General features: G+C 45.2%; 1 protein-coding gene across 3 annotated transcripts in view; it reads left to right on the top strand.

The window, feature by feature from the left end:
• CYFIP2 (cytoplasmic FMR1 interacting protein 2) overlaps nt 1–25,345 on the top strand; it is a 134,742-nt gene that overhangs the window by 53,062 nt on the left and 56,335 nt on the right. For all 3 annotated transcript variants that reach the window (XM_043464855.1, XM_043464854.1, XM_043464856.1), the window contains 9 exons: nt 1,657–1,823; nt 2,574–2,721; nt 5,892–6,045; nt 7,480–7,636; nt 8,158–8,254; nt 11,281–11,357; nt 14,535–14,643; nt 17,118–17,237; nt 25,009–25,208. In XM_043464855.1, the coding sequence (XP_043320790.1) occupies nt 1,657–1,823; nt 2,574–2,721; nt 5,892–6,045; nt 7,480–7,636; nt 8,158–8,254; nt 11,281–11,357; nt 14,535–14,643; nt 17,118–17,237; nt 25,009–25,208 (1,229 nt within the window). The remainder of the gene's footprint in view (nt 1–1,656; nt 1,824–2,573; nt 2,722–5,891; nt 6,046–7,479; nt 7,637–8,157; nt 8,255–11,280; nt 11,358–14,534; nt 14,644–17,117; nt 17,238–25,008; nt 25,209–25,345) is intronic.

Here is a 25,345-nt window from a genome sequence, read left to right as displayed (position 1 = left end):
GAACAGTTTCCTGAAGCAAGTGTACCACTTTATATAAAATTTATATAAAATGCAAATATTTTTTCTAATTGGTGACTATGTATTTTCATTTTCTTAGGATTGCCTTTTAAAGAGCAACTGTCTTTAATTTTGACAAAGCCCAACTTACCTATCATTCCATGGTTTGTAATTTTTTTGTGTTCCAGCTAAGAAATCTCTGCCTAGCCCAAAGTTGCAAAGATTTTCCCTTGGGTCTAACAGATCTGCATACTCTTCTGTGTTTGAAATTATTCTGAAACATCTTCATTATCCTGTCCTTCCTTTGTCTCTATTCTCTAGTTTCATTGCCAGTCGGAAGCCATGATTCTTTTATGACCTCACAGTCTATTAGAGCTTCTCTCTCATTATTTCTGCACTATAAAGGTTCTCTTCAGTAAAACCACTGCTGTTGGTTCTAGTGTAACTCCTTCCCTTCTGAGCTCTGTTCTCACCATTTCTCCTGCCACAAATATTCTGTTTCTTCCTTTACACTTTAAAAGAAGATAAAGTCTTAGCATCAAAGCACATTCATTCATGTATTCATTACGTTTTCAACAGAACTCTCTTAAGGGCCACTAGGGATCCAAGCCCTGGGATGGGGCTTACACAGCCTGCGGAGCCTCACCCCTGCAGTACTTAGTCTGGTGCAGAGGGAGGAAATCAAATACGTCAGGCTGGGTGTGGCGAGTGTGGCAGTTGTCAGGAGGCGCGTTTGGCAAGGCTTTCCTCTTCTGAATTCTGAGCCAATCTAGAAGTTAGCACTTGAGGCTGATGGGGGCCGAATGCTCAGGTTTGGTAACGCTGGACTAGAGAACGTGGCTTTACTCAAGGCCGCACCGAGCTTCCTGTTCCTCCCCCATCCTATGAAACTTCCCACTGAGAAACAGGCAGAGCAGCTGCATAAATATCCACATCCCTTCCTTGGGCTGGGACAGGGATGATTATTGCAAGGACAGGACAGGCACCCATGGAAGAGGACATGCCCCGCAGGCAGACAGATCCCAAGTGAGTGGCAAGGTCACAGTGATGATGTACACATTACAGTCACCTGACTCTCCACCTCTGCAGACAGATCAGTGAGCTCAGGGGCTAGTGAGGAGGCATCTGGAAGGGTAGAGTACTTTGCCTACAAGATTTCTACAGGAATCCTACTTTATGGATTCAAGCTGCAACTGGCCAAATTATTTCAAAAGCAAAGGTTGTGGAAATTCTGTAGAAAATTTTATGGTTAAAAAAAAAGAGTTATATTTGTTATTGTCTGTGGATACGTGGTACGTGGAGAGGCCTCTAAAAGTCAGAGTGCTGCTCAAAACATGGTCCATGGACTGCCTGCCGATTGTCACTAGTCAGCAGCGAGACCGGGAGCCGGTGCCAGGATAAAAATTCACCGATGGTGAAGTACACGCCGTGTGGCTGACATCCTCGCTTTGTAGCAGGTCTTCCTTGAGAGGGGAGCAGAGTGCTGACTTCTTTTCTGGTACACACTTCCACCCAGCCGTGAGCTGGCACTCTCAGCATTTCTGGCTGGCCTCATGCTTCTGGAAGTCTCTGCCAGCACCCTCCCTGGGACATGCCGAGGGTACTGGGTGGACGGGTGTCCTGAGGCTGGTGAGCTCACCTTGATCTGTGCCTGGCCAGGTGATCGCCATGATCAAAGGCCTGCAGGTGCTCATGGGCAGGATGGAGAGCGTCTTCAACCAGGCCATCAGGAACACCATCTACGCAGCCCTGCAGGACTTTGCTCAAGTGACCCTGCGCGAGCCCCTCAGGCAGGCGGTACGGAAGAAGAAGAATGTCCTTATCAGGTGGGTCTTCAGATGGCCTTTTAGGGCCATGTCCAAAATCAGGGATGCTGGGTGCAGGCCACGGAGGATGTTCCTGGCTCAGTCAGCTTCCAGGGAAGTGTCTGAACACACGGACCCTTCCAATGAGTTCCAGCAAGTTCTAAGAGGCTCTTTTAGGAGATTGGACATTTGGGATAATTTATGTCCCCATCTCTAAGTTTGAAGCCCATATCCATACTGTATAGCTGTGTGAACTTAGTTACTTACCTTCTCTGAACCTCTGTTTCCTTCATTTGTAAAACATGGGTGAGAACGATACCTACTCGATAGGCTTTTGGGATAATGCAGTGAGAGAATTCACGTATAAACCTAAGCACTCCACAGCATGGAGCAAGTATGCAACACATATAAGTTATTATTAAAGTTTTAAATATGCAGAGATTGAAATGGGACTAATGAAACTGTTCTATAAGCAAAAAGAAGAATAGCCATCCTGCTTCACTCAGCTTCTCTCCCACTGTATGGGCTCTGAGTCGAGTTCTCAGACAGCTGGTGGGCATCAGGACCGCTGGGGTGCTTGTGAAATACAGACTTCCAGACTGCACCTCGGATCTGTGAAGCCAGCATCCCTGGGGGAGGGGCCCTGGGATGAGCATGGTCCACAGGCATGTCAGGAGCTCTAAGGCGCATGATCCTGGACACCGTGGACTCTAGATTCAAGCTTGCCACACCTCCTTCTGATGGTCTGAATCCCGGTTCTTCCTTCCCCAGTGTTCTACAGGCAATTCGGAAAACCATCTGTGACTGGGAGGGGGGCCGTGAGCCCCCCAATGACCCATGCTTGAAAGGGGAGAAGGACCCCAAGGGTGGATTTGACATCAAGGTGCCGCGGCGAGCCGTGGGTCCCTCCAGCACACAGGTAAGCGGCTCCAGGCCCGGGCCAGTCTGCTGACTCAAAGGCCAGCCAGGCTACGGTAGGTCATCCTGGCTGGACCGTGGGACAGTGGGGTCGGGAGTCCTCAGGCAGGAGGGGCAGGGCCAAGCAGCTGTTCTCGTCTTTTTCTGTGTTGTTTTGATGTAAGAGGGAGGACCACTAGCATAAGATTCAGGAGACCTGGGTTCTAGTCCTACGTACCTGTGTGACCTCGGGCACGTTATACTATCTCTTTGTGCCTCAGTTGTCTAATCTGGCAAAAGGGGGTAATACCAAAACTGGCTCTCCTAGCCCAGTGAAGTACAGGTTCCAAAGTATAGAGGTGTTTAACGTGGAACCTGTATGCATCTCTCTTGTCCCTTTTTAATGAACCCTGACCTCCCCTTTTCCTTCCCTTGTAGTGACATCCTAGCTTAGAAATTCCCAAGTTTCTGCCTCTGACTTGCTGTGTGTTCTTGGGCAAGTGCCTTGACCTCTCTGAGCTCTGATTATCTTCTCTGTTAAATGAAAACTTTGGATAAGATCATGTTACTGACTAAACATCCCTTTTGTTATTCTCTGAACACACCCCAAATCACAAATTGAAAGTCTTTGACCCCTTAGAGAAAGTCAAATGATCAGAGATACTCAGAGTTGCTAACCAGAGCTTTTTGAACAAGAGGTTGTCTGTGGCTTATCCAAAGTAGTTGTACTATTATAGGGGGAAAAAAAAGTAAAGAACCTAGGCACCTTAGTTAAATCCTTGCCACCTACTTAAGCATAAATAATTTCTGGTAGACTTTTTGAGGTACTGAAAAAAGGCTAACGGACCCATTCCAGCTTTTAAAAGTCTTACAGGGCCCACAAACCCCAGGCTGGGAGCTCTGGCTTCACACAACCCTTATGTCTTATCCCTGAAGTCCTGAGTCCTTGAATCACCTGAGATGAGCCGCCTAAGGCCCACCCCGGCCCTTTTCGCTGTGTGTGTGTCTGTGTCCGGGTACGGGGATGGGCAGGGAGGTGGGACCAGGGCGAGCTGGGACCTCAGCGCTGTCACTGCAGCTTCCCTCAGCCAGCAGGCCCCTTGCACTTATCTTGCCTGCTTGAGAGACGTGGAACTTCTCAAGGAAGCTTCTGCAGACAGTTCTGTGTAAATGTCAGGGGCCAGAGACCTTTCCAGTCCAGAATGGCCTGGAGGGGCTGAGCAGGGCTTCTGGGTGCTTCTTCTGGGCAAGGCAAAAGAGAGAATGGAAAAGTATCAGAGAGGGGGCCGAGAGGCAGAGAATGAGAGGGCCATGGGGGCCAGGGAGGGAGAGAGGAGTGCTTGTGTAATGTGAGACGGAGTGTCAGCAGCAGGCCCCTACCAGTGCTTCCAGATTCTGGTAGGGTGGCGAGGACACACTTGGACTCCTGGATGCTCTGCTTGGAATAGCCTTTAGAAACACACTAGTCCCAAACTAGTTGCTCCCCCCATTTTGCAGATGGGGAAACTGAGGTCCAGAGAGGGACCGTGACTTGTCCAAGTCACACGGTGAGTCTAGGTGGAGGTGGGACGAGAACCAGGTCTCCTGACTCCCACCCCGGGTCCCTGTCAGGGCCCTGGGGGCACAGTAGATGTGGCATCTAGCAGAGCTGGGAGGTGACTGTTCCAGTGAATTAAATGCTCTGCTTAATAAAAGTAGATGGGGAAAGTGTTTCCCCCTCTTGGATTTCAGATAGTTAGAATCCGATACAAATCGGTCAGCATCTGCACAGACCGGATGAAAGACTCTTTTCTTGGAGGACTCCAAAGGCCATCGTGAGAACAGGGCCTCTCGAGTCTTAGGGACGGTCAGCCGTGCCCACCGACAGGGTTGCAGAGGGTGGACTGTCTGATGACCCGCAGCTCCGTAGTTCCTTTACCACAAAGGCGGGTGCTGTGCCCGGGGTGGCGTGCCGTTCCTCTCTGTGGCCACGCTGCCCAGGCCAGGCGCTCGGTGGGTGAGGTGCTAGAGAAGACCAGAGGATGGACTTGGTGGCAGAGGGAGGTTGGAGTGTCTCAGAGGTGGTCGGCAGGTGGCCTCTAGCAGTCGTGGCGGCTTTCCCACCGTATACAATACCTCTTGCTTTTCTCTCTCTCTCTCTCTCTCTTCTCTCTCCCTCTTCCCTGTCTCTCCTGCCCTCCCATTCCCTCCTCCTCTCTCCCATCTATGTCTTAGGCCTGCCAGTGGTCCCCGCGGGCTTTGTTTCACCCCACTGGTGGCACACAGGGCCGAAGAGGCTGCCGATCCTTGGTATAACACCGCCTGGCTGGGTTGGTTGGGTACACTTCTCCAGGAGGCAGCAGGAATGGACTAGCCTGGCTCCTCACGGCCCCTTCCAGCCCTAAGATTCAAAGACACATGGTGTGGAAAGATCTAGATTAGCCCTTGCGCCCTTTGCACTTAAGGCCCTCTGTTAGCAGGAGTTAATTGTCTAGTAGGCCTCCTGTAAGTACTGACCTTCACCTGCTTTCCACCCAGCACCTCGGCCGTGCCATGCTGCTGGCGCCCCCGGAGGGCGCAGCGCCGCGGTCCCTCGGTAATCAGGATTGGAAACGTGAGGTGGTGGGGGGCTCGCTCTGATCCTACCGCGTTTCACAGTTCCTCCGAATGTTAGAACTGAAAGGGACTGGTTGGAGAAAGCATCTGGTACCACCTCCTCGTGTTGGCAGATAAGAAAACTGAGGCCCAGAGTGGGACTTTGTGTCCAAGGTCACACAGCAAGCCAGTGGCAGTGTGAAGCCCTGAAGCTCCGGCTTTTGACCATGAGTCCAGTGCTCCAACCTTGGGGCCACATGGCTGTCCAGAAGAGCAGGGAGTGACTCCAGGGTGACGTGGAATGAGGTTCTCCTCTGATGCCCACGCCCTGGTCAAGCAGAGCAGGCAAGAACCTGGGCCTTGAAAGACCTCGTAACCACGGGAGGCCCCCGGCCCCAGGCAGGGCATCCTTCAGGGCTGGCCCATCTCCTTCTTGAAGGCTATACATGCTAAGTTTACTTCTCCAACCCTAAACTGATGCTTCCTTAAGACAGTGCTTATTAAGGGCAGATATCTGCAGGAAAAAAAAAAAAAAGACTAGAAATACAACACAAAACAACCTTTTCCCCTGGATGGAGGGCCAGCCCCTGACCTTCCCATCTTCCTTTCTTTTTCAAGCTGTACATGGTGAGGACCATGCTTGAATCGCTCATTGCGGATAAAAGCGGTTCCAAGAAGACCCTGCGGAGCAGCCTGGATGGACCCATCGTCCTGGCCATCGAAGACTTCCACAAGCAGTCCTTCTTCTTCACGCACCTGCTCAACATCAGCGGTGAGCATCCTGTTGGGGTGGGGAGGGGAAGGGCTCCCAGGAACCAGAGCAGCTCAGGCTGTTGGGCCAGAAGTTGCAGACATGGGATCATTGACCCAAGGGGCACGTTTTGCCACCAAAGATAAAAGGAACACTTTCCAACGGACTCGGAGAAAGGCCAGGCTCAGTCCAGCTCTTGTGAGTCAGTTGAATTTAGGAGATATTTGTGGCCAATTTTTTGTGACGTCACAAAACACAAAAACAGGGGGATCACAAACAGGTGACACACACAGATGCATCTAGGGACCAGGTCAGCTTTTTGCTTTTAAACAGCATCTCTGAACTGATTTAGTGCCTGTTGCTCCTAGCAAAGGGGGCTCCCAGGCTGCACCCCATCCCATGTTCCCCCCTCTACCTCTCCAGTGGGTGGGATGCATGTACAGATGGGATGAGGGGAAGGGAGAGTAGCATCCAAGGGCCCCGAGAGGGTGATGTGTCTGTTGGTATCGAAAAGGGTGATCTAGATAGAGAGCAGTCTTTGCTGTTGTTCACTTAGTCATGTCCAACTCATGACAACCCCATGAACTGCAGCATGCCAGGCTTCCCTGTCCTTCACTATCTCCTGCAATTTGTTCAGATCATGTCCATTGAGTCGGTGATGCCATCCAATCATCTCATCCTCTGTCACCCCCTTCTCCTCCTGCCTTCAATCTTTCTCTGCATCAGTATCTTTTCCAATGAGTCCACTCTTTGCATCAAGTGAACAAAGTATTGGAGCTTCAGCTTCAGCATCAGTCCTTCCAGTGCATATTCAGGGTTGATTTTCTTTCAGACTGACTGGTTAGATCTCCTTGCTGTCCAAGGGACTCTCAAGAGAGTAGTCCAGAAAGGGACTTTGAGGCCTCTGAGCAGTAAGGAATCCAGAATTATCACTAGCAAGGATCATGGGCCTGCAGTCCAGTCAGAAGCGGACACCTGTAGATCTGCCTTGACACTTACAACAAAGACACTCTGACACTTAGATGTCATAGTTTCAGGATGGCTTTGTAAAGACATGATGGAAACTGTAGGGGCGTCTAAATCTCTCAGCCATCACTGCCCCCCCAACCTCCACACTGGTGGGTGAACAAACACTGTCTTCTTTTTTTTTTGGCCATACCTCACAGCTTACGGGATTCTAGTTCTCCAGCCAGGGATTGAACCCATGCCCTTGGCAGTGAAAGTGCAAAATCCTAACCGCTGGACCACCAAGGAATTCCCCAAACACTGTCTTCTCAATAGATGTTAGGCTGCCCTTCAGGTCCAGGAGAGCAGGGTCTACTAATGGAGTCGTATTCTTGAGTACCTGCTCTGTACCTAGTACAATGAAAGAAGAATAAAAGGTAAAAAAAATCAGAACTAAGATCTTCCGGTGCTTCCGGTGTGTAACCCGGGCTCTTTCCCTCATGCTTCCAGAAGCCCTGCAGCAGTGCTGTGACCTCTCCCAGCTCTGGTTCAGAGAATTCTTCCTGGAGTTGACCATGGGCCGGCGAATCCAGTTCCCCATCGAGATGTCCATGCCCTGGATTCTAACGGACCATATCTTGGAAACCAAAGAACCTTCCATGATGGAGTAAGAGGCAGGGTTGGGCCAGCAAGGAGGTTCCCAGGGTACTGGTGGAGGGCAGTTTGCTAGCCAGAGAGCCCTGTTCTTTCCAGAACTTTCCACATGATGCAGTGTGTCCCACCCAGTGTCAGGTCACCTCCACATATGACTCAGCCTTGCAGAAAGGCTCAGACGTCTGCCAGCCTGACTGCCCTTGCTGGCTTTGTCAGCCTCATCCCAACCGCGTTGGTAAAATGATCATCTCTAAAAATTGGGACACTGATGTCCTTAATGGATGCCCCACTGCTTTTAGTCCCAGACTGACTTTTTTCAGGCCTCGCATCATGGGCTTTGATCTCTGTGGGTAGACTGTAAAATAAGTCATTTCCTAAGTAGAGCCTGGAAACATCATAGCATGCTGAAAGTGCCTCTTTTTCCCAACGCTGAATCTGTTCACCCAACTGTGCATGTTTCCTGAGCACGTTTAAGTCTGCCTGCCTTAAGAGAGACCGTTAGTAAGCTACTGGCCGTTGTTTTTGCCTCCTCAGGTATGTCCTCTATCCTTTGGATCTGTACAACGACAGCGCCTACTATGCTCTGACCAAGTTTAAAAAGCAGTTCCTGTATGATGAGATCGAAGCTGAGGCAAGTGACTGCTTTTTCTTTTGTTCCCACAATCATGCTCTGAGAGTCTGGACTTTTCAGATCTCTAACCACGGGCCCAGAGTGGAGTGTCTGTCTGTTTGAGCTGTGATAACGAAATACCACAGACTGTGGGGCTTAAAAATCACAGAAATGTATTTCTCACAGTTCAGGAGGCTAGAAGTCTTAGGTCAGGGTAGCAGCAGAGTCAGGGAGAGCCTTCTTCTGGGTCCCAGACTTCTCACTGTGTCCTCACGGGGTGGCCAGGGCCAGGGAGCTCTCTGGGGTCTCTTTTGTAAGAGCACTGACGCCATTCATGAAGGTTCCATCCTGATGACCTCACCACTCCTAATTCCATCACATTTGGGGGTTAAGATTTCAGCACATGAATTTAGGGGGACACAAACATTCAGACCATAGTATGGGATATCAGTGACTTGCTTTGGAGACTGATCTTTATACATTGTGATAATCAAAGGGGACCTAGTGGAAGGGGAGGATGGTGTTTCTCTTTCAGATGTTTAATAATGGCAAATAATAGATAGAACTACATGGGTAAAATTAATTCTCTAATAGGTCTTTTACAGTTGGATTAATTGGTGATAACAACAACAACAGTAATACTACCAAAAATTCCCTGGTGGTCCAGTGGTTAAGACTATGTTCTTCCACTGCAGGGGGCGTGGGTTTAATTCCTGGTCACAAAACTAAGATCCTACATGCCATGCAGCACAGCCAAAAAAAAAGAAAGAGAAACAGTAATACTACCTATTGATTATTATATTTGTACCATTTGCCAGGTACAAAGCACTTTATGGACATTTTAGATAATCTTTACAATGATTTAAAGAAATATATACTACTATCTAGTTTAGAGTTTTCAAGTATCATTGCCCCAATATCACACAGTTTACAGAGTTTCATTCTAGTACTGCTGGGACTGAAATAGCCATCTTCTCATGTGTGAAGCTGTTGAATTGTCGTTTAATGGCTCTATTTTTGTAATGGTCAGCAAAGGCTAGGATACACTGCAGTAACAAACAATCACAAATTCTTAGTAGTTTGAGACCGAAGTTTCATTTCTCTTTTATGGGTTGACTAGGAGCTCTGTTCCATGTAGTCTTTAATCTGGAACCCATCTGGGATATTCAGTAGTTGCCATAGCAGGGAGACGTGTCAGGGTGAATTTATACTCTGATACTTAAAGCTTCCAGCTGGAAGTGACACATGTCATTGGTCAAAGCAAGTCACTTGGTTATGCTTGCTTTCAAAGAGGAGTGAAAAAGTGCAGTCCTACCACAGGCCAGCAAGGAGCAGAAACAGGAGATCAACAGCACTAAGGGCTACAAAATATCTCAGTTTTGTCATCTGGAAATTGGAATGAGAGTCTCCACTCCACTTAAGTATGTGGAGTTATATAAACATAGAACTAGACCAATTGTCATTATAAGATTTTCAAATATAAGGTACAAATATAAGATATTCTTATTTATAAAGGACAGATGTGAATATTTTAGGATAAGCATTACTACCAAATTAGTTTGAAAGTTTATATATTTCAAAGGAAAGCTAGTCGAGATGCTGCTTTCTTTCTAAATCTTTCAGTTGCTGTGGGAGTTGAGAACCTTGGGGGAGCCCAGTGCAAATCTGTCCTCTTCTGAGCAGTATGCAAACTTGGGAAGAGAGGTTCCAGTAGACAAGTTAATTGGTTGCCTCTCAGCTTTGACAAGTCCATTTTCTGATAAGATTTTAGTTAATCATGTTCTCTAACAGGTTGAAAACAAAAAATCTAGGAGTATCCTATAGACAAGTGACGTTTAAAAAATAAATGGAAAGAAAGCATACAGACCAGCCCTGAATAACATAGGTGGCCATGAAGCAGAAGTGTAAATTGTCCCCCTGTCTTTTCCCATCCTCAGACTCTGTTTTGAACCTGGAAAGGCCTATGCGTGGTTACCCAAGCTCTGTCTCCCACCCCTGCCCTCAAACAATGGCCGTTTGGTCACCCTGGGCCCTAGGGGTATCTACATCTGCAGTGCAGTCCACCCTCAGGGGTGAACCCAGGGCAAAGAGCACACAGGCCCTAGCAGGGGCTTGGACTATTTGGGCAAGAATATTCAAAGCTGGTTCTAGAAGGGGAGCAGGAGTTGGGCACCCCCACCTGGACCCTATGGATTCTTTGCCTGTAGGAGGCCCCTCTGGGCACCCTTGAAGCTCAAAGTCTAGGGCAGAGGGCTTGGTTACTCACATACATTGTTTTTATGTTCAAAATAGTATTTATGGTATAAAATAAAAGATATGAAAGCTCTTTGGATAAAGAGCCTCATGGAGCTGGGAGTTTGGTGCTAAAAGGATGGAAGATTAATCACCTAAATACAGTCTGTTGCTACAAAGTTATCCCATTATTACCCTGCAACTACCACAGCTCATCTCTTTAACATCCCACCTTTGGCCATTCCCTGCTCTTGCCATCACTGGAGAATTTGGTTTCAATCCTCTGTGTCTAGGTTGAACTTTCTTCTCACCTGAGCATCACATTCTGGCACTGACACGATAAAACACTGAAAAGGCAAGATGGTCTCTTGCTCACCAAAGATTTTTAAGCAAACTTTTTAAAAAGGAGGTTTTTAAATTTTTAATGACCATCAACTTCTTTCTTTGCAAAGCAAGGTAAAATTAGAATGAAAAGAAAAGAAAGTCTATTAGGAGATGGGGAGACTGGTATGTGTAATTACAGGATGTGGGCAGGTACCTTGTAACAGCCACGAGGTGGCCAGTGGGGAGGGCAATTCTTCAACAGCTTTTAGAATCTTGCCTTCTCTGTGCCTGGTTGAGGACCTTGAGAGCAAGGGACCACACTTCCCAAACGTACTCGGCCACAGAATCTTTTTTTTTTTTCTTTCCTTCAAAGCATTGTGTTCCTTCTCACACTTTCAGGCAGTCCTACCCCACTGCCTTCTTCAGTTGCTGCAGTTTCTCTAATAAAGTGGGACAGACACCAGTGACATTTCCTGCTTCCTCTTCACCAGGTGAACCTGTGTTTTGATCAGTTTGTCTACAAGCTGGCGGACCAGATCTTTGCCTACTACAAAGCCATGGCTGGCAGGTATGAGAGCTCAGCACTGTGGCACCAAATCTTCCTAAGATTGCCACCTGGAAGGCAAGATCCTGTGTTACAAAACCTCCCTTCTGCTTTAGCACCTAAGGAAATCTGAATGATTCCATTAGCCTGGACTGGGTGCTAGCAAGTAGAAGAAAGAGAAATAGGCAGATATGGGGCTAGACCTCACAGAGCTTACAGTGTAGTGAGAAAAATAGACATTAATAAAAACTATTGAATGCACAGTGACAAGGGAGATTCCTGTGAAGTAAAATTTATTGGGAATATATAACAGTTAAACCTGAACCAGTCTTTAGGGTGGGTAACTGGAAGGGCTCTCCTGAGGTAACATTTGAGCTCACATCTGAAGTGAATAGGTGTTGATTGAGTTAAACTAGGTAAAGAGTAGAATGGAAAACTGCAGGTAAAACAAACCACTGTGCAAAGTCCCTTTGGCAAAAGCAGAATATTAATAGCATGCATACCTCGTAGGGTTGTTGAAAGGTTTAATTAAAATTAGTGCATGTAAATATCTCATTCACAGACCACAGAGGGGTGTGCTGTGTGGTAAAGCTGGGCAGGTAGGCAGGGCCCAGGCCCTGTGGTCTTATAGGCATTTATCCTAGGAGAAGTGGAACACCATGGGATGATTTCCAAAGTATGACAATGACCTGGTTTGATTTTTATTTTTAGAAGTTTGATGTTTTGAAACACTAAAATGTAGGGAATGGATTGGAGGTGAGCAAATATGGGGAGTGTGAAGGTCAAATAGGAGACCAGGGAAGAAGTCTAGGTGTGTCAGTTCTCACAGGCTCATTGATATTGTCAGTATGGGCTGATTTAGACCCCTGAGATTTCCTGTGTTCAAGGAACCCACAATAGTACTGGTCAGCAAAAACCTCTCTCTCTCTTTCTCTCTCTCTCTCTATATATATATATAGAGAGATATAGATACATATACATATATGTATCTATATATATAGGGTAGTTCTCTTTTTTTTTGGAAATCCAAATGTACAAACCAGAAATTTCAAGGATTGTTACTTTTTCAACAGTTAAAGACTTGCTTCCTGTTGCTTTCAACAACTGGAGTTTCTCTGATGTATTTCAGTCAAGAGTTGGTGTGGTGATAGTTAGTCACGAAGTAGAGTCTGACTCTTGCGACACTATCGACTATAGCCCGGCAGACTCCTCTGTCCATGGGATTTCCCAGGCAAGAATACTGGAGTGGGTTGCCATTTCCTTCTCCAGGGGATCTTCCCAATCCAGGAATCGAACCCATGTTTCCTGCATTGGCAGGCGGACTCTTTACTGCTGAGCCGCCAGGGCTTCCCAAGAGTTGGTGTACGGGTACGCAAGTGTCTATTAACACAGAGTGTGCATTAAATGAAATGAATGACTCTTAATGATGGAAACTATAGAAAGCATATACTTAGGGTTTCAGGGAAGCATAGAGAATGCAGCCTTTCACAAAGGCTTCATTTGTTTCTCCAAGATAATTCCAGTTATCTTCAAAATATGCTGGTCCATTGTCTGCGTAAACAAACTCAGACTTGTCAAACCCCGAGTCCTCTATATATTTAGTTTACAAAATATCCTCATCTAAAAGAGGAATCTTGGTCTATATCCCTTCTTATAAGACCCGTGGTTTGTCAAAAATACAGGAAGTTGGGGGAGGTTGTGAGAAGTTGGAAGAGTCAGAAAGCGCCAGAGGGACAGAATGATCTAGATCACTGCTGTCCATCAGAAATATAATGCAGGCACAAGTGTAATTTTAGTAGTCATATTTTTAAAATTAACAATAATACATTATATAATCTATGATGTCTAAAATATTACAATTTCAACATGTAATCAGTGAAAATTACTAAAGAGATAGTTTTTGTTGTTTTTTCTTAAGCCTTCAACACCTCATGTGTATTTTATACTAATAGCGCATCTCAGCTTGGGCCCACCATGTTTCAAATTCTTGGGGGCTCAGCTGGTGGGTGGCTGCCGTGTTGGGCAGGGTAGATTCAGATGATGTCACTTTCCTGCTTAAAACCTTTCAGTGGCTTCAATTATGCTGAGAAAACATTTAACCTCTTTACTGTGGCTTGTGTCATCCCACAAGGATCTGGCCCCTAGACTAACATTGTAAATTCATTTTTGTACTGTGCTCTCCAACACACCCCACCCCTTATCTACATCTTTCCTTTTTCTCAATGTACCAAGCTAATCATGCCTGAAAGATTCTTCCCCCAAATCTTTCCATTTTTAGCATTTAGGTCTCTGTCCAACAGGACCTCTTTAGAGAGACTTTCCATGACCTCCTAACACCAAATGATCCTGTTTTGTTATTTTCAGAGCACTTATTGCTCTGTAATTCGTGACTCAGTGTGAAAGATAATAATAGAACATCTAATTCATAGGGTTGTCATGAGATTAAAAATGACTGTGCGCATGTCTATATGCATGCCTGGTGAACAGTACGGAGAAGGCAGTGGCGCCCCACTCCAGTACTCTTGCCTGGAAAATCCCATGGACGGAGGAGCCTGGTAGGCTGCAGTCCATGGGGTCGCGAAGAGTCGGACATGGCTGAGCGACTTCACTTTCACTTTTCACTTTTATGCATTGAAGAAGGAAATGGCAACCCACTCCAGTGTCCTTGCCTGGAGAATCCCAGGGATGGGGTCGCACAGAGTCGGACACGACTGAAGTGACTTAGCAGTAGTAGCAGTAATGCAGGTATTTACTATTGTCTACTGAAGCGACAGCAGCAGCAGCAGCAACATTGTTTTATTCCTCTGCTTATATATTTTTTATCAGTCTCTTTTCACTAGAACCCAAGCTCCACAAGGATGGGAACTTTGAATCCTTGGTACCTAGACTGTTTCCTGGGCTAAACTAAGCATGCACTTAATTGCTTTTATGGTAAAAAAAAATAAAAGGAAAAAAGCAGCTCAGCTTCTGTGTTGCCTGTCTTTAATGTAGAAATTTCATTTCACCTACTGAGCTTTTCCAGGTGAAAAAAATTTAAAGAACTTTGCTCTACAGCAGAAAAAATAATAATATTTAAAATATATAACATAGTGCTTTATGAGTAGAACCTAGGGTTTGAAATACATATGGCTGAGTGATTGAACTCCATTCACTGTCATGTTTACTGGTTTCCTGGCCTTATTTCACTTTTATCCTTTCCAGCGTCCTGTTGGATAAACGTTTTAGGGCCGAATGTAAGAATTATGGAGTCATCATTCCATACCCACCATCCAACCGCTATGAAACTCTGTTGAAACAGAGACACGTCCAGGTATGGAAACAGAGGGAATGGTGGGAGAGAGGGGCTGTGATGTTAGCCTAGAGATCAGAAATCAGGACCCCGTATCATCTGCCCTGGGCATTGCCCTGTGTGCGCTGCTGAGCATAGGGATAATCCAGCCTCAGAATCTTACCAAGAGGCATTGGGCTTCCTTCGGTTCAAGTTCTGGGCTTCTCAGCCCATCTGCTGCTCACTTCAGTTGAAGCGGGCCACCAGAGCTTTTGAATACCCGTTGTGAGCTGCATATCAACTCTGAATATTCCCTGGAAGGATAGATGCTGAAGCTGAAACTCCAATACTTCAGCCACCTGATGTGAAGAGCTGACTTATTGGAAAAGCCCCTGATGCTGGGAAAGATTGAAGGCAGAAGGAGAAGGGGTTGGCAGAGGAGGAGATAGTTAGATGGCATCACCAACTCAATGGACATGAATTTGAGCAAACCCCAGGAGATTCTGGAGGACAGAGAAGCCTGAAGTGCTTATAGTCCATGGGGGTCATGAAGAGTTGAACACGACTTAGCGGCTGAACAACAACGTGAACTTCAGCCCACCTCCTCCAGTTGGGACTGACGTTCAGAAATGGGAAAGTCTATCCCTGACTTTCCCATTATGGTATGGAGTTAGTCTCTGTTAACATTTGACCCATGATATAGAGGAAATGCTGCCAGGAGCTCAGAAACATATCCCTGCTTAACAATGTTCATGGGAGCCAGGCAGACAAAATAAGAGATGTTTTCAGTCCAGTTCAGTTCAGTTCAGTCGCTCAGTCATGTCCGACTCTTTGCGACCCCATGAATCGCAGCACACCAGGCCTCACTGTCCATCACCAACTCCCAGAGTTTACTCAAACTCATGCCCATCGAGTCGGTGATGCCATCCAGCCATCTCATCCTCTGTCATCCCCTTCTCCTCCTGCCCCCAATCCCTCCCAGCATCAGGGTCTTTTCCAATGAGTCAGCTCGTTGCATGAGGTGGCCAAAGTATTGGAGTTTCAGCTTCAGCATCAGTCTCTCCAATGAACATCCAGGACTGATCTCCTCTAGGATGGACTGGTTGGATCTCCCTGCAGTCCAAGGGACTCTCTGACCAACCTAGATAACATATTAAAAAGCAGAGACATTACTTTGCCGACAAAGAGATGTTTTAGCAGATCTTAAATCCTACTCCTAAGCCCTGTCAGTCACAGGCAGTGAAATGACCTTCACGCTGTGATTTCTCTGTGCTTATCCTGTGGTTTACATGTTCCTGGAGAAGACTTGGGCAAAGGGGAGCAGGGCTGAGGCTGAGAAAATGCCCTGGATAGAACGGAGAGGAATTACCCTGAAAAACCTGAAAAGTCCCACAGCTCTGAGAAATCCATGCTGGAAGAATCATAAGAGGAAAAAGCATTTGCCCATCTGTCAACATCAAAGGCTCCATGAGAGCTTCTCCTTCAGCCTCTCAGAAGATTCCATTACCCGTGCAGCTAGAATTAGCCACAGGATGTTAATCCTGAGGGCTTTGTGTGTATAGAAGATGGCTATAAGGAGCCTTAGTCAATTAGTAGAAAATCTCTCCCAAAAGGGAAGCAGAAAAAAATAAAATAGTTGAGAATAATCCTTAGGCACATAGCAAAGTGCAGTGCACGCAGCAGGTACTCAATAAATGTTTATTGCTATCTACATAGCATCTGTGGTCATGCCCACATGAACCCCAGTGGAAATTAGCCTGAGCTATATTTTCCATCCTGTAATCAGCCCTTCTCCTCGTGCTTTTAAATTTATCCTCATAAAGGTACACAGTAGGCCCTTGCTGGGGTCAGGGGGACGGGGCCTCCCTGGTGACTGAACTACGCAATAGGATGGATGCAAGAAGAACCTCAGGGTGAGATTCAGGATGTCAGCATTGCATGGGCTGCGAGAGCATATCACAAGCCTCTTCCTATAATCTGAATGCACCATATTTTTCCTCAACTTTTTATATTTTAAACCTACAGGATAGTTGAAACCATAAGACAGTGAACACACATATATACTTTATAGCCAGATTCATGATTATTCATGCTTAATCATGTTTGCTTCACTTTATTTTTCTCATGTATATATTATTTCTCATAAATACAGTAAATGTACTTTATGTATTTATAGAATATATAATTTATAAAAACATATTTTTAGGTAAGTAATATATTAAAATATATATTTTAATATACAGACTTTTTTCTTAGCCATTTGAGAGTAAGTTGCAGACATCATAACACTTTACCCCTGATACCTCAGCTCATATCTCCTAAGAACAAGGATATCCTCGTATCCAAATAGTACTATCATACTCAGGAAATTTAACAATACTCTTTTCTGCATAGAGTCCCTATATGTCCTGGTCATGTTCTTTATATTTTTAGGACAATTTACTAAATCAGTGCATTGCATTTAGTTGTCATGTGCCTGTGTAAAATTTAAGTAACTTTTTCTCTCTTCCATGCAGCTGTTGGGTAGATCCATTGACTTGAACAGACTCATTACCCAACGCATCTCAGCTGCCATGTATAAATCCTTGGACCAGGCCATCAGCCGCTTTGAGAGTGAGGACCTGACCTCAATCGTGGTAAGAGACGGGGGCCCTTGGGAGCTCTGTTGTGGGACTCCTCAGACTAGAAGTCTTGTTGGGGAGTTGTTGGTAGCCTGGTACTGAGCTGGTTAAAGAGAAGCGATGAGTCTCTTTCTCATCTGAATGAGCAAAGGGAAAAAAAAAAGACTTAAAAGGAATTAGAGAAATTTTACCTTCCCGATTGCCTGGAGAGAGGGAAGGAGGTCTTGAAATCTCTAGAGATGGCCTATCCCGGGACACAGCTTCTTGTCCTTTAGGATTCTACAAATACAGCAAGCAGCTGGATGGTGCTGAGAAAGGAAGGAAGATTTCTCAGTGGGGTCGGCTTCATTGGTGTGCCGTAGGTTAGAGCCCAGAGAGGCTGTTGACTAGTTTAATGCTGCATTGTCACCATCTTGGAATTTATAATCGTTTTCTAATGAAAGCCCCCACCTTTTCTTTTCTTTTTTTTTTTAAGTACTAGTAACTTTTTTATGGCATAAAGGTCTATTTGTATACATTAACTCAATTTTACAGTAAAAACACTTTATGTACAACTGTAAAGAAACTGCTGCACAGATAGTTCCAACATAAAAACTGGTTGTTTTTTACAAGTTCATTGAGTTGTCTGATACATAAATTGGAAAATACTTTCTCTGTAGAAAATGGTAAAAACGGTATTATTTCCCAGGCTAGCCCAATAAGCCCATTTAAACCGTACAGAATTATACATTTATAAATATGGTTTGAATCCTGGGACCCAGGAGAAACTTTAGCTTCATTTATTCAGTCAGTCATGTTGTCCTAAGCCGTGTAAAGTTAAATTCCCATTCATCTTCTCCCTTACTCTCTTGAGTATTTCCTCCTAAAGGACAAGTACACTGTCCTACTTGATAAACCAACCCATTCTTATCCAAGCTTAAATGTTTGGGTTGTTATTTAAGTATGCTCAGTATCTCAGCAAAAGCAGAATTTAATAAAACGTGATCCACAAGGCAGGAGTTGTTGGTCATCAACTACCTAAACTCCCTCTGGTTTGAATGGGAAACCATGAGGAGGTCAAACGATAAAACTGACAAGTGGATCAAAGAAGAAAAGCCAAGAGAATGTAAGAACAGAGACATCCAGTCAGGATTCAAAGACAGAACTGAAATCTTAATAGAAAAAGAATGCTGTCTCAAGAACCGAGGAGTTGGTTATCTGAGAGCCCCTTACTGAAAAGGTGACTGAATAAGAAGCAGTTGGCTACAAAGACCCAGTCAGAGAAACCAGTGTCTAGCAAGATTTCAGTTGTTCAAAATAATTAAATGAAAGTAAGATAGGCCATGTGTTTGAATTCCTCAAATCATAGTTTATTTCCTGAAATTCCCAGTACGTAATTTCTAGAAATTAAGGCAAGAAGACAAAGCTACTTTTAAGCTTCTGTACCTTGTGCCAAGTTTCCCAGAGAAATAACACTTGAGACCTTGGAGCAATACTGGCCAGGGGCTATATTAGGTTCTTCAGTTCCCTCAAAGCAACAACTTAAAAATAACCATAGTTTGTTCTTAAAAAGAATTCTAGGTAGCTGCAACCTTTCAATGGAGTAGCAGTCTAATAGGAAGAGACTCTATACTGTGGCTATAGCAGCTAGGCTTTGAGAAACTAAACTGGATCATTGTACCTAAAATCCCCAGCTTGCCCATTAGAAGTTAAACTCTAGAAACAGTAATGAACCATTAAGTTTTCACCATTTATAAAAAAGCTTTATCATGTACCTTCACTCATTCTTCTCTTTGCTCTCAATATACATGTTTCCTTCTTGCATGTAGAAAATATTTTCAGTGGTTTTTTGACTCTTCAGCAATGCAAATCTCTGCCCCCTATTCCCCTAGTTTCTTCTTGATAAATAATGTTAATTTTCCAATAGGAGGTGGAGTGCATTATCATCAAGCACCATTTATCTAGCCTCCTTACGCACGAAGAAAGTTATGGGGCCATGTTATACACCTGGAATTCCTTAAAGATACTTACTTTCTAGTAAAATACTTGTATTTACACATATACATTATTTTTAAAATCTGTGAAGAATTCACTGAAGCATGAAATCACCTTTTATTGAGAAGCTAAAAATGTATCAAAATGCATATAACAATAGCTAATCTAAATAGTATCTCCTATCAAATGTATCACCATCCTCCAAATCTAGAGCATATGCAGGCACAAACTGTATTAATCACCGTTAAGTGTGAAACCTTGCTTTGAAACATTGCTATTAATTCTCAGAAGATATACATTAGAACCACAGGAGTAACTGGAAGGCAAGTGGCTGAGGAATACAGTTAGAAAACAAAGCTTTGAGTGCTCAGAGTGCTTCTCTAGAAACTACTCTATTCCCCATGGTATTTAGGAAGGGCACTATTAAGAATGAGTGTGAGTGATAGTTGCTCAGTCGTGCCTGACTCTTTACAACCCCATGGACTGTAGCCTGCCAGGCTCCTCTGTTCATGGAATTCTCCAGGCAAGATTACTGGAGTGGGTTGCCATTTCCTTCTCCAGGGCACCTTTTCATTTTGTGCTGGGACTTGGAAATTGTATAGTTGTTCCTGATGCACAAGTATGGAACAGGCGTGCCCTCTTCTTTTATTAATCAGCTATTTGAACTACTCTCTGCTAATTATCTTCAAGAATTAGAATAAACTTGATTGGTCAGTCTTTAGGTGAATGAAAGGAAGATTTTAAAGCTTCAAGAGCAGATACATAGAAGGAATGAGAGAAATAGAAAATCATCATTAGAACACCAGAGTAATAATGGTCACAGGCAAGATCCAGTAATAGACACTGAAATTCGTGGGCAGAGCTTTGAGAAGAGTATTTTATGATTCCCTTTATTTGGAAGTGTCCAGAGTAGTCAAGTTTATAGAGACAGAAAATGGAGTGGTAGTTGCCAGGAAATAGGGAGTTAGTATTTGATGGGTACGGAGGTTCAGTTGAGGAAGATTAAAAAGCTCTGGAGGTGGACGGTGGTGATGGTTTGAAAACTACCTGAATGTACTTAATGCCACAGAACTGTACATTTTAAAATGGTTAAAATGGTAAATTTTATGTATATTTTACCAGAATTTTTTAGTTAGTCACAAATAAAATTTAAAAAAAACTTTGAGAAGAAACAGGATAGTTGTCTAGTCTCAAACTATCTCCTTCAAGATACTTACTAATTCCAAAGGGAAGAATAATAACTTTACAGTAAGGAAACCTGGGAGGCATCCTCTTAACCAAGCCTGAAGGTCAGTATCACCAGTAAGAAAATATATTCATGTATCCCCTGAATTGGCTTCCCTGGTGGCTCAGACAGTAAAGAATCTGCCTGCAATGCAGGAGACCTGGGTTCGATCCCTGTGTTTGGAAGATCCCTGGAGGAGGGTATGGCTACCCACTCCAGTATTCATGCCTAGAGAATCCCCAAGGGCAGAGGAGCCTGGCGGGCTACAGTCCAAGGGGTCGTAAAGAGTTGGACATGACTGAGTGACTAAGCACATCACAGCACACATCCCCTGAATATGTATGCATAATGAAAAATGCATAATCTCAATCTAATTGTGATTATATATCTAAATCGAATGGCATTCAAAAATGAACAATGCTTTTCAAAAGCACCCAGAACATAAAAGACAAAGAGAAAACTGAAAACTATTAGAGATTTGAAAAGACAAGGAGACATGACCACTCAGAGAAATGTGGGATAAGATCTTCCTGGAAAAACTGGTGAAATTTGAATAAGGTCTGTCATTCAGTTCATAGAATTATATCAATGATAGTTTCCAACTTTATGCAATTATACTATGATTATGTAAGAGGTTAACATAGGAGAAACTAGGTCAGGAAAGTGCAGGAGGTCTGCAGTTAACAGCTTTTCTGTAAGTCTAAAGTTATTTCAAAATAAAAGGTTTTTTTAAAATGGACAAAGCAGTTTTTAAAAAAAGGATTAAGAACTAGGATTCTAGCATCAGAAAGATCGTGGGGTCCCAGTTCTGGCCTCACCACTTACTAGCTGGGTGATCTTGGGTGAGTCACTTATCTTGTATAGAAACCTGCAGTACGTGGAGGAAATATTAGCATTCACCTCATAGACATGTTCAAGGATGAAATGAGATACTGCCTAGAAAGAGCTTTGCATAGTCCCTTCCACTTGATGAAAATATCTTATGAGAAAGAGAGGAATGTAGAAATTTTGAGCTGCCACAACCAGGACCCGATGCAGCCAAATAAATAAAATGAATATTTAAAAAAGAGAAAAGACATTTTGACCTGCAAATGAGGCACTCTCAGGGTAGATTCTCAGCAGCATTTCCTAAGAGGACTTGACCTAGCTGCCCCAGCCCTGTCCTAGGTCACGGACTTTGAGAGACTGTGATACAGCACAAGTTCTTCTGGGAGACCTACTTTGAAGACATGCTTTTCTTTGCCAAATGTTTGCAGTGATTATGTCCAAGAGGTGGGATTTTTGCTTTTCTCTTTGTTGTTTATCTCTATCTTGTAGTTTTCCAGTAATGAATGAGCATACCCTATGAAAAAACTGGTTTTAGTGTGTGGTGGGTTTCCGTGGCCTCTTCCCAGTCCTTGAAAGGCACTGAATGTTCCTTTAGCTGGGAACAAAATCAAAACAAGCAGTGAAAGCCTGAGTTTATCAGGTGAGGGCTGCAGCCGCCAAGAGAGTAGCCACATTCCCTGAAGCCCATGAAGAGGGGAGCCCGGGATGCTGTCTCCTGGGGGCTCAGGAGGCCCCCACTGCCTTGGTTGAGAAGCTTCTGCCTCTTCTGAGAAACAAAGAAAGGAATGTGCTCCCCTCAGCCCGTCCCTCCACCTTACGAGCTCCATCCTAAGATGGGGAGGGGGTGGCTTGATGCCCAGCTGGGAGGATTGTAGCAATTTCATCAGTTAGTCTCCCTCCTCCTATGCAGCTGAGCAAATAGATTCTCGAAGGGATCTGATGCCAGAGTTGAGAGCTGGCAGCCTGAAGTCTGTGTTTTGCTTAGGCTGCAGAGCATATTTGAAAATTTGAGGCAACATTTAACATTTGGGAGAATTCGAATAAAACTGCAGAAACCCCGGCAACGTCAGACCCGCCTTCACATATGGCAACAATTGCCTAGAAATGACTAGACTCCCCCATCAGCTGGGGTGTGCTCTCTGGGGCTTGCCACAGGCCTGCTGCACTTCATTCATGGGATGACCTAGTGCCTGAGTTTGAGATCCCTTTTCTCTGGGCCCAGGCCACAGAGAAGGTTAAAGGTCAAGTGTGCTGCCACCCAGGATTTCTGGTTCCCACGGAAACGCTCTGCCCTCTTCCTCACATAAGTAGCCCCTCGGGTGTTTTGCTTCCCATGCTGCTTCTCTGAGTTGCCCCCCAGTAAGCCGGCTTTACTCTGTAGGGCTGACCTCCTCTCTGAAGGCACATCGACCACCCTTGGGGCCTCCTAAACCTCTGTGCCTTGAGGCACTGAGCCCTGCACCCCCCACAGGCAAGTGCCCTCTTCGGACTGAAAGGCTGGAAGAAACGGCTGATGCAAAACACCATTTGTATTGCATCCCGTGGCATGGCAGAGGAAGTGGACCTGCATTTCGAGCATCCCCACGTCAGCAGTTGAGAGCTCTCTTCTTCAGGCTCAGATATGCATTTGTGAGGCCACTGAAATCACAGAATGGAAATTGTGTCCCAGTTTCTCATCCGCAGCTGTCTTCATGGTAACAGGGCACGGCCATGTGCTACGGGTACTTAGTGATCTTAGAAATAAACTCATCCACATTCATCGCATTTATTTATTTACTTACTTACTTACCCATCCTAAGTGACTGGGAACAAAGATGCCATCTGGCTAGCCAGGCCCCAAAAGATGGAAGCAGACAGCTGATTCTGTATTTCTGCCCTTCATATATTTCACAGTGCATAATCACTGGAAACTTATTCTTCCAGCTACCATTCCAGAACTGAAATCCAGACTTTGGCCTTTTCCAAGAGATCAGAGGCTCTGCCGTCACTTACCCCTTTCCAATGCAGTAACAAACAGTTGGATACCATAATATAGCCTTTATCCGGCAGTGGCTCTCCAATTTGCCATGGACAGCCCAGCCCAGGCTCCCTCCTGCCCCAGCTTGTCTCACTCCAGCCAGTTAAGTCTGCAAACTTTGATCTGGTATTTTGCCCCCAATCTAGAGCCACCAAATCTGAATTTCAGAGAGATGAAGCTCCAAGATTAGAAGTGTGGTCTGGTTCCACCACACTCTGGACCCGAACCAGAGTCAGAGGGGTCCTGTGGCTGATAAGAATAAAACTGAATCCCTGATGCAAGGCTTCCTCCTGTGACTGTAAACAGTTGGGCTCCATGTCCCAGGTCTTATAGCTGGCCCTCTGACCGCCCCACCTCCTGGCCACACTCTGGGGAACAGTCATTGCCCACGTCCTTTTAGCTTTTATGTTGTAAAGCCTGTTCAAAGGACTTTCTCAGTAATTGCTTATTTATTCCAGGCAGCTGCATCCAAGGACTGAATACACATGATTTTATTAGAAGACCTGGGAGCACATCCTAAACCCTGTTCTATGTTCCCTCTATGACCTTTATTGAGTGAGTTATTTCTCCCTCTGAGCCTCCGTGTACCCCTCCTTGAAACGGACAATCATACCCATCACAAAAAATGGCTTAACCACTGCAACATAAGAGTGTCCTAGAGCATTACAGAGGGGGTACTTTCTCTGCACAAGTTTGTGCTTTGATTTTGATAGCAATGCAGCGAAGAACTAAACCCAGCCCAAAAGATTTTACCTTCTTTTTACTTCCAAGCAAATGCAATGACCTGCTATGTCTGGATATTATCTACTCTGGTCCCATGCTCTGCCTGAAGGTGGCATGACCAGGGCCTATAGTTCATGCAAGTCCTTGGTCCATGGCTTGCAGCCAAACTTTTGCCAACATGTTTAACCAACCCCCGTGTGACTGTGGGACATAAGAGGAGTCCAGAGGAGGAAACATTGTGCCCCCAGCTGTTTTTTAAATTCTATAGTATATAACAGTTAAGAATGTAAGTGTCAGAGCCCAATTTCCTGGATTTGAAGCTGAGTTACTGCACTTTTTAAAGCCTAGTTTCTATATTTGTATAAAATAAGAACAGCCATCATGCTGACCTTATAAGGGGGTTTTGAGCATTAAGTGAGTTGACACATATTAAGTGCTTGGAATGCTCCTTGGCATGTATTAGGTTGAACCATAAGAAATTACTAACATTGGATGGTGTTTGACATAAGAAACTAGTAGTCTCACATGAACCAACCTGGTTTTAAGTACTTACCAGGGGTTAGCTCTTTTGCTTGCTTTCTGCAGGGTAGAGATAGAACCTCAGTCATAGATGGACAATCACAATTTTCTTTGACTTTACTTGTGTCTCTCAGGGACAGGCTTTTTCCTTACCAGCATAGAAACTGGAAAGCAAGTAACTGTGCTTTCCTCTCCAGGGGAGTGCAGACAAGAGATTTGAACATGATCTGTGGACCCCTTCTGGGTACAGGCATGCATTCCCCCTTGGCATGGTCTGGCACTTCCTTCGCTCAAAAAAGAAGGGAATGTTGCCACATACTACTGCAGGAGTCCTCGTCCCCACACCAGCAGTTAGGAGGCTGTCTGAGGGGCTCTTGCCTGCATGAAAGGCATCTGTCAGGTAGCAATACTGGTGTGCAAGGCGCATATGCAAGGTGCACATGCAATACTGGTGTGCAAGGTGCAAGCCCTCAGCAGCCTGGGGCTCTCTCTCCGGGCAGGAGCTGGAGTGGTTGCTGGAGATCAACCGGCTTACGCACCGGCTGCTGTGTAAACACATGACCCTGGACAGCTTCGACGCCATGTTTCGGGAGGCCAACCACAACGTGTCCGCCCCCTACGGCCGAATCACCCTGCATGTCTTCTGGGAGCTCAACTTCGACTTCCTCCCCAACTACTGCTATAACGGCTCCACCAACCGGTAAGGGAGTCTCCGTGCAAAGCGGCCTGGGATGGGGGTGTGCGCGCCTGCTAAGTCACTTCAGTCTTTGAGGCCCTGTGGACTGTAGCCCTGCGGGCTCCTCTGTCCATGGGTTTCTCCAGGCAAGGATGCTGGAG

Source organism: Cervus canadensis, chromosome 4, assembly GCF_019320065.1.
Source record: "Cervus canadensis isolate Bull #8, Minnesota chromosome 4, ASM1932006v1, whole genome shotgun sequence".
Classification (NCBI taxonomy): Eukaryota; Metazoa; Chordata; class Mammalia; order Artiodactyla; family Cervidae; genus Cervus; species Cervus canadensis.
This window is presented reverse-complemented; position numbering and strand designations above follow the sequence as displayed.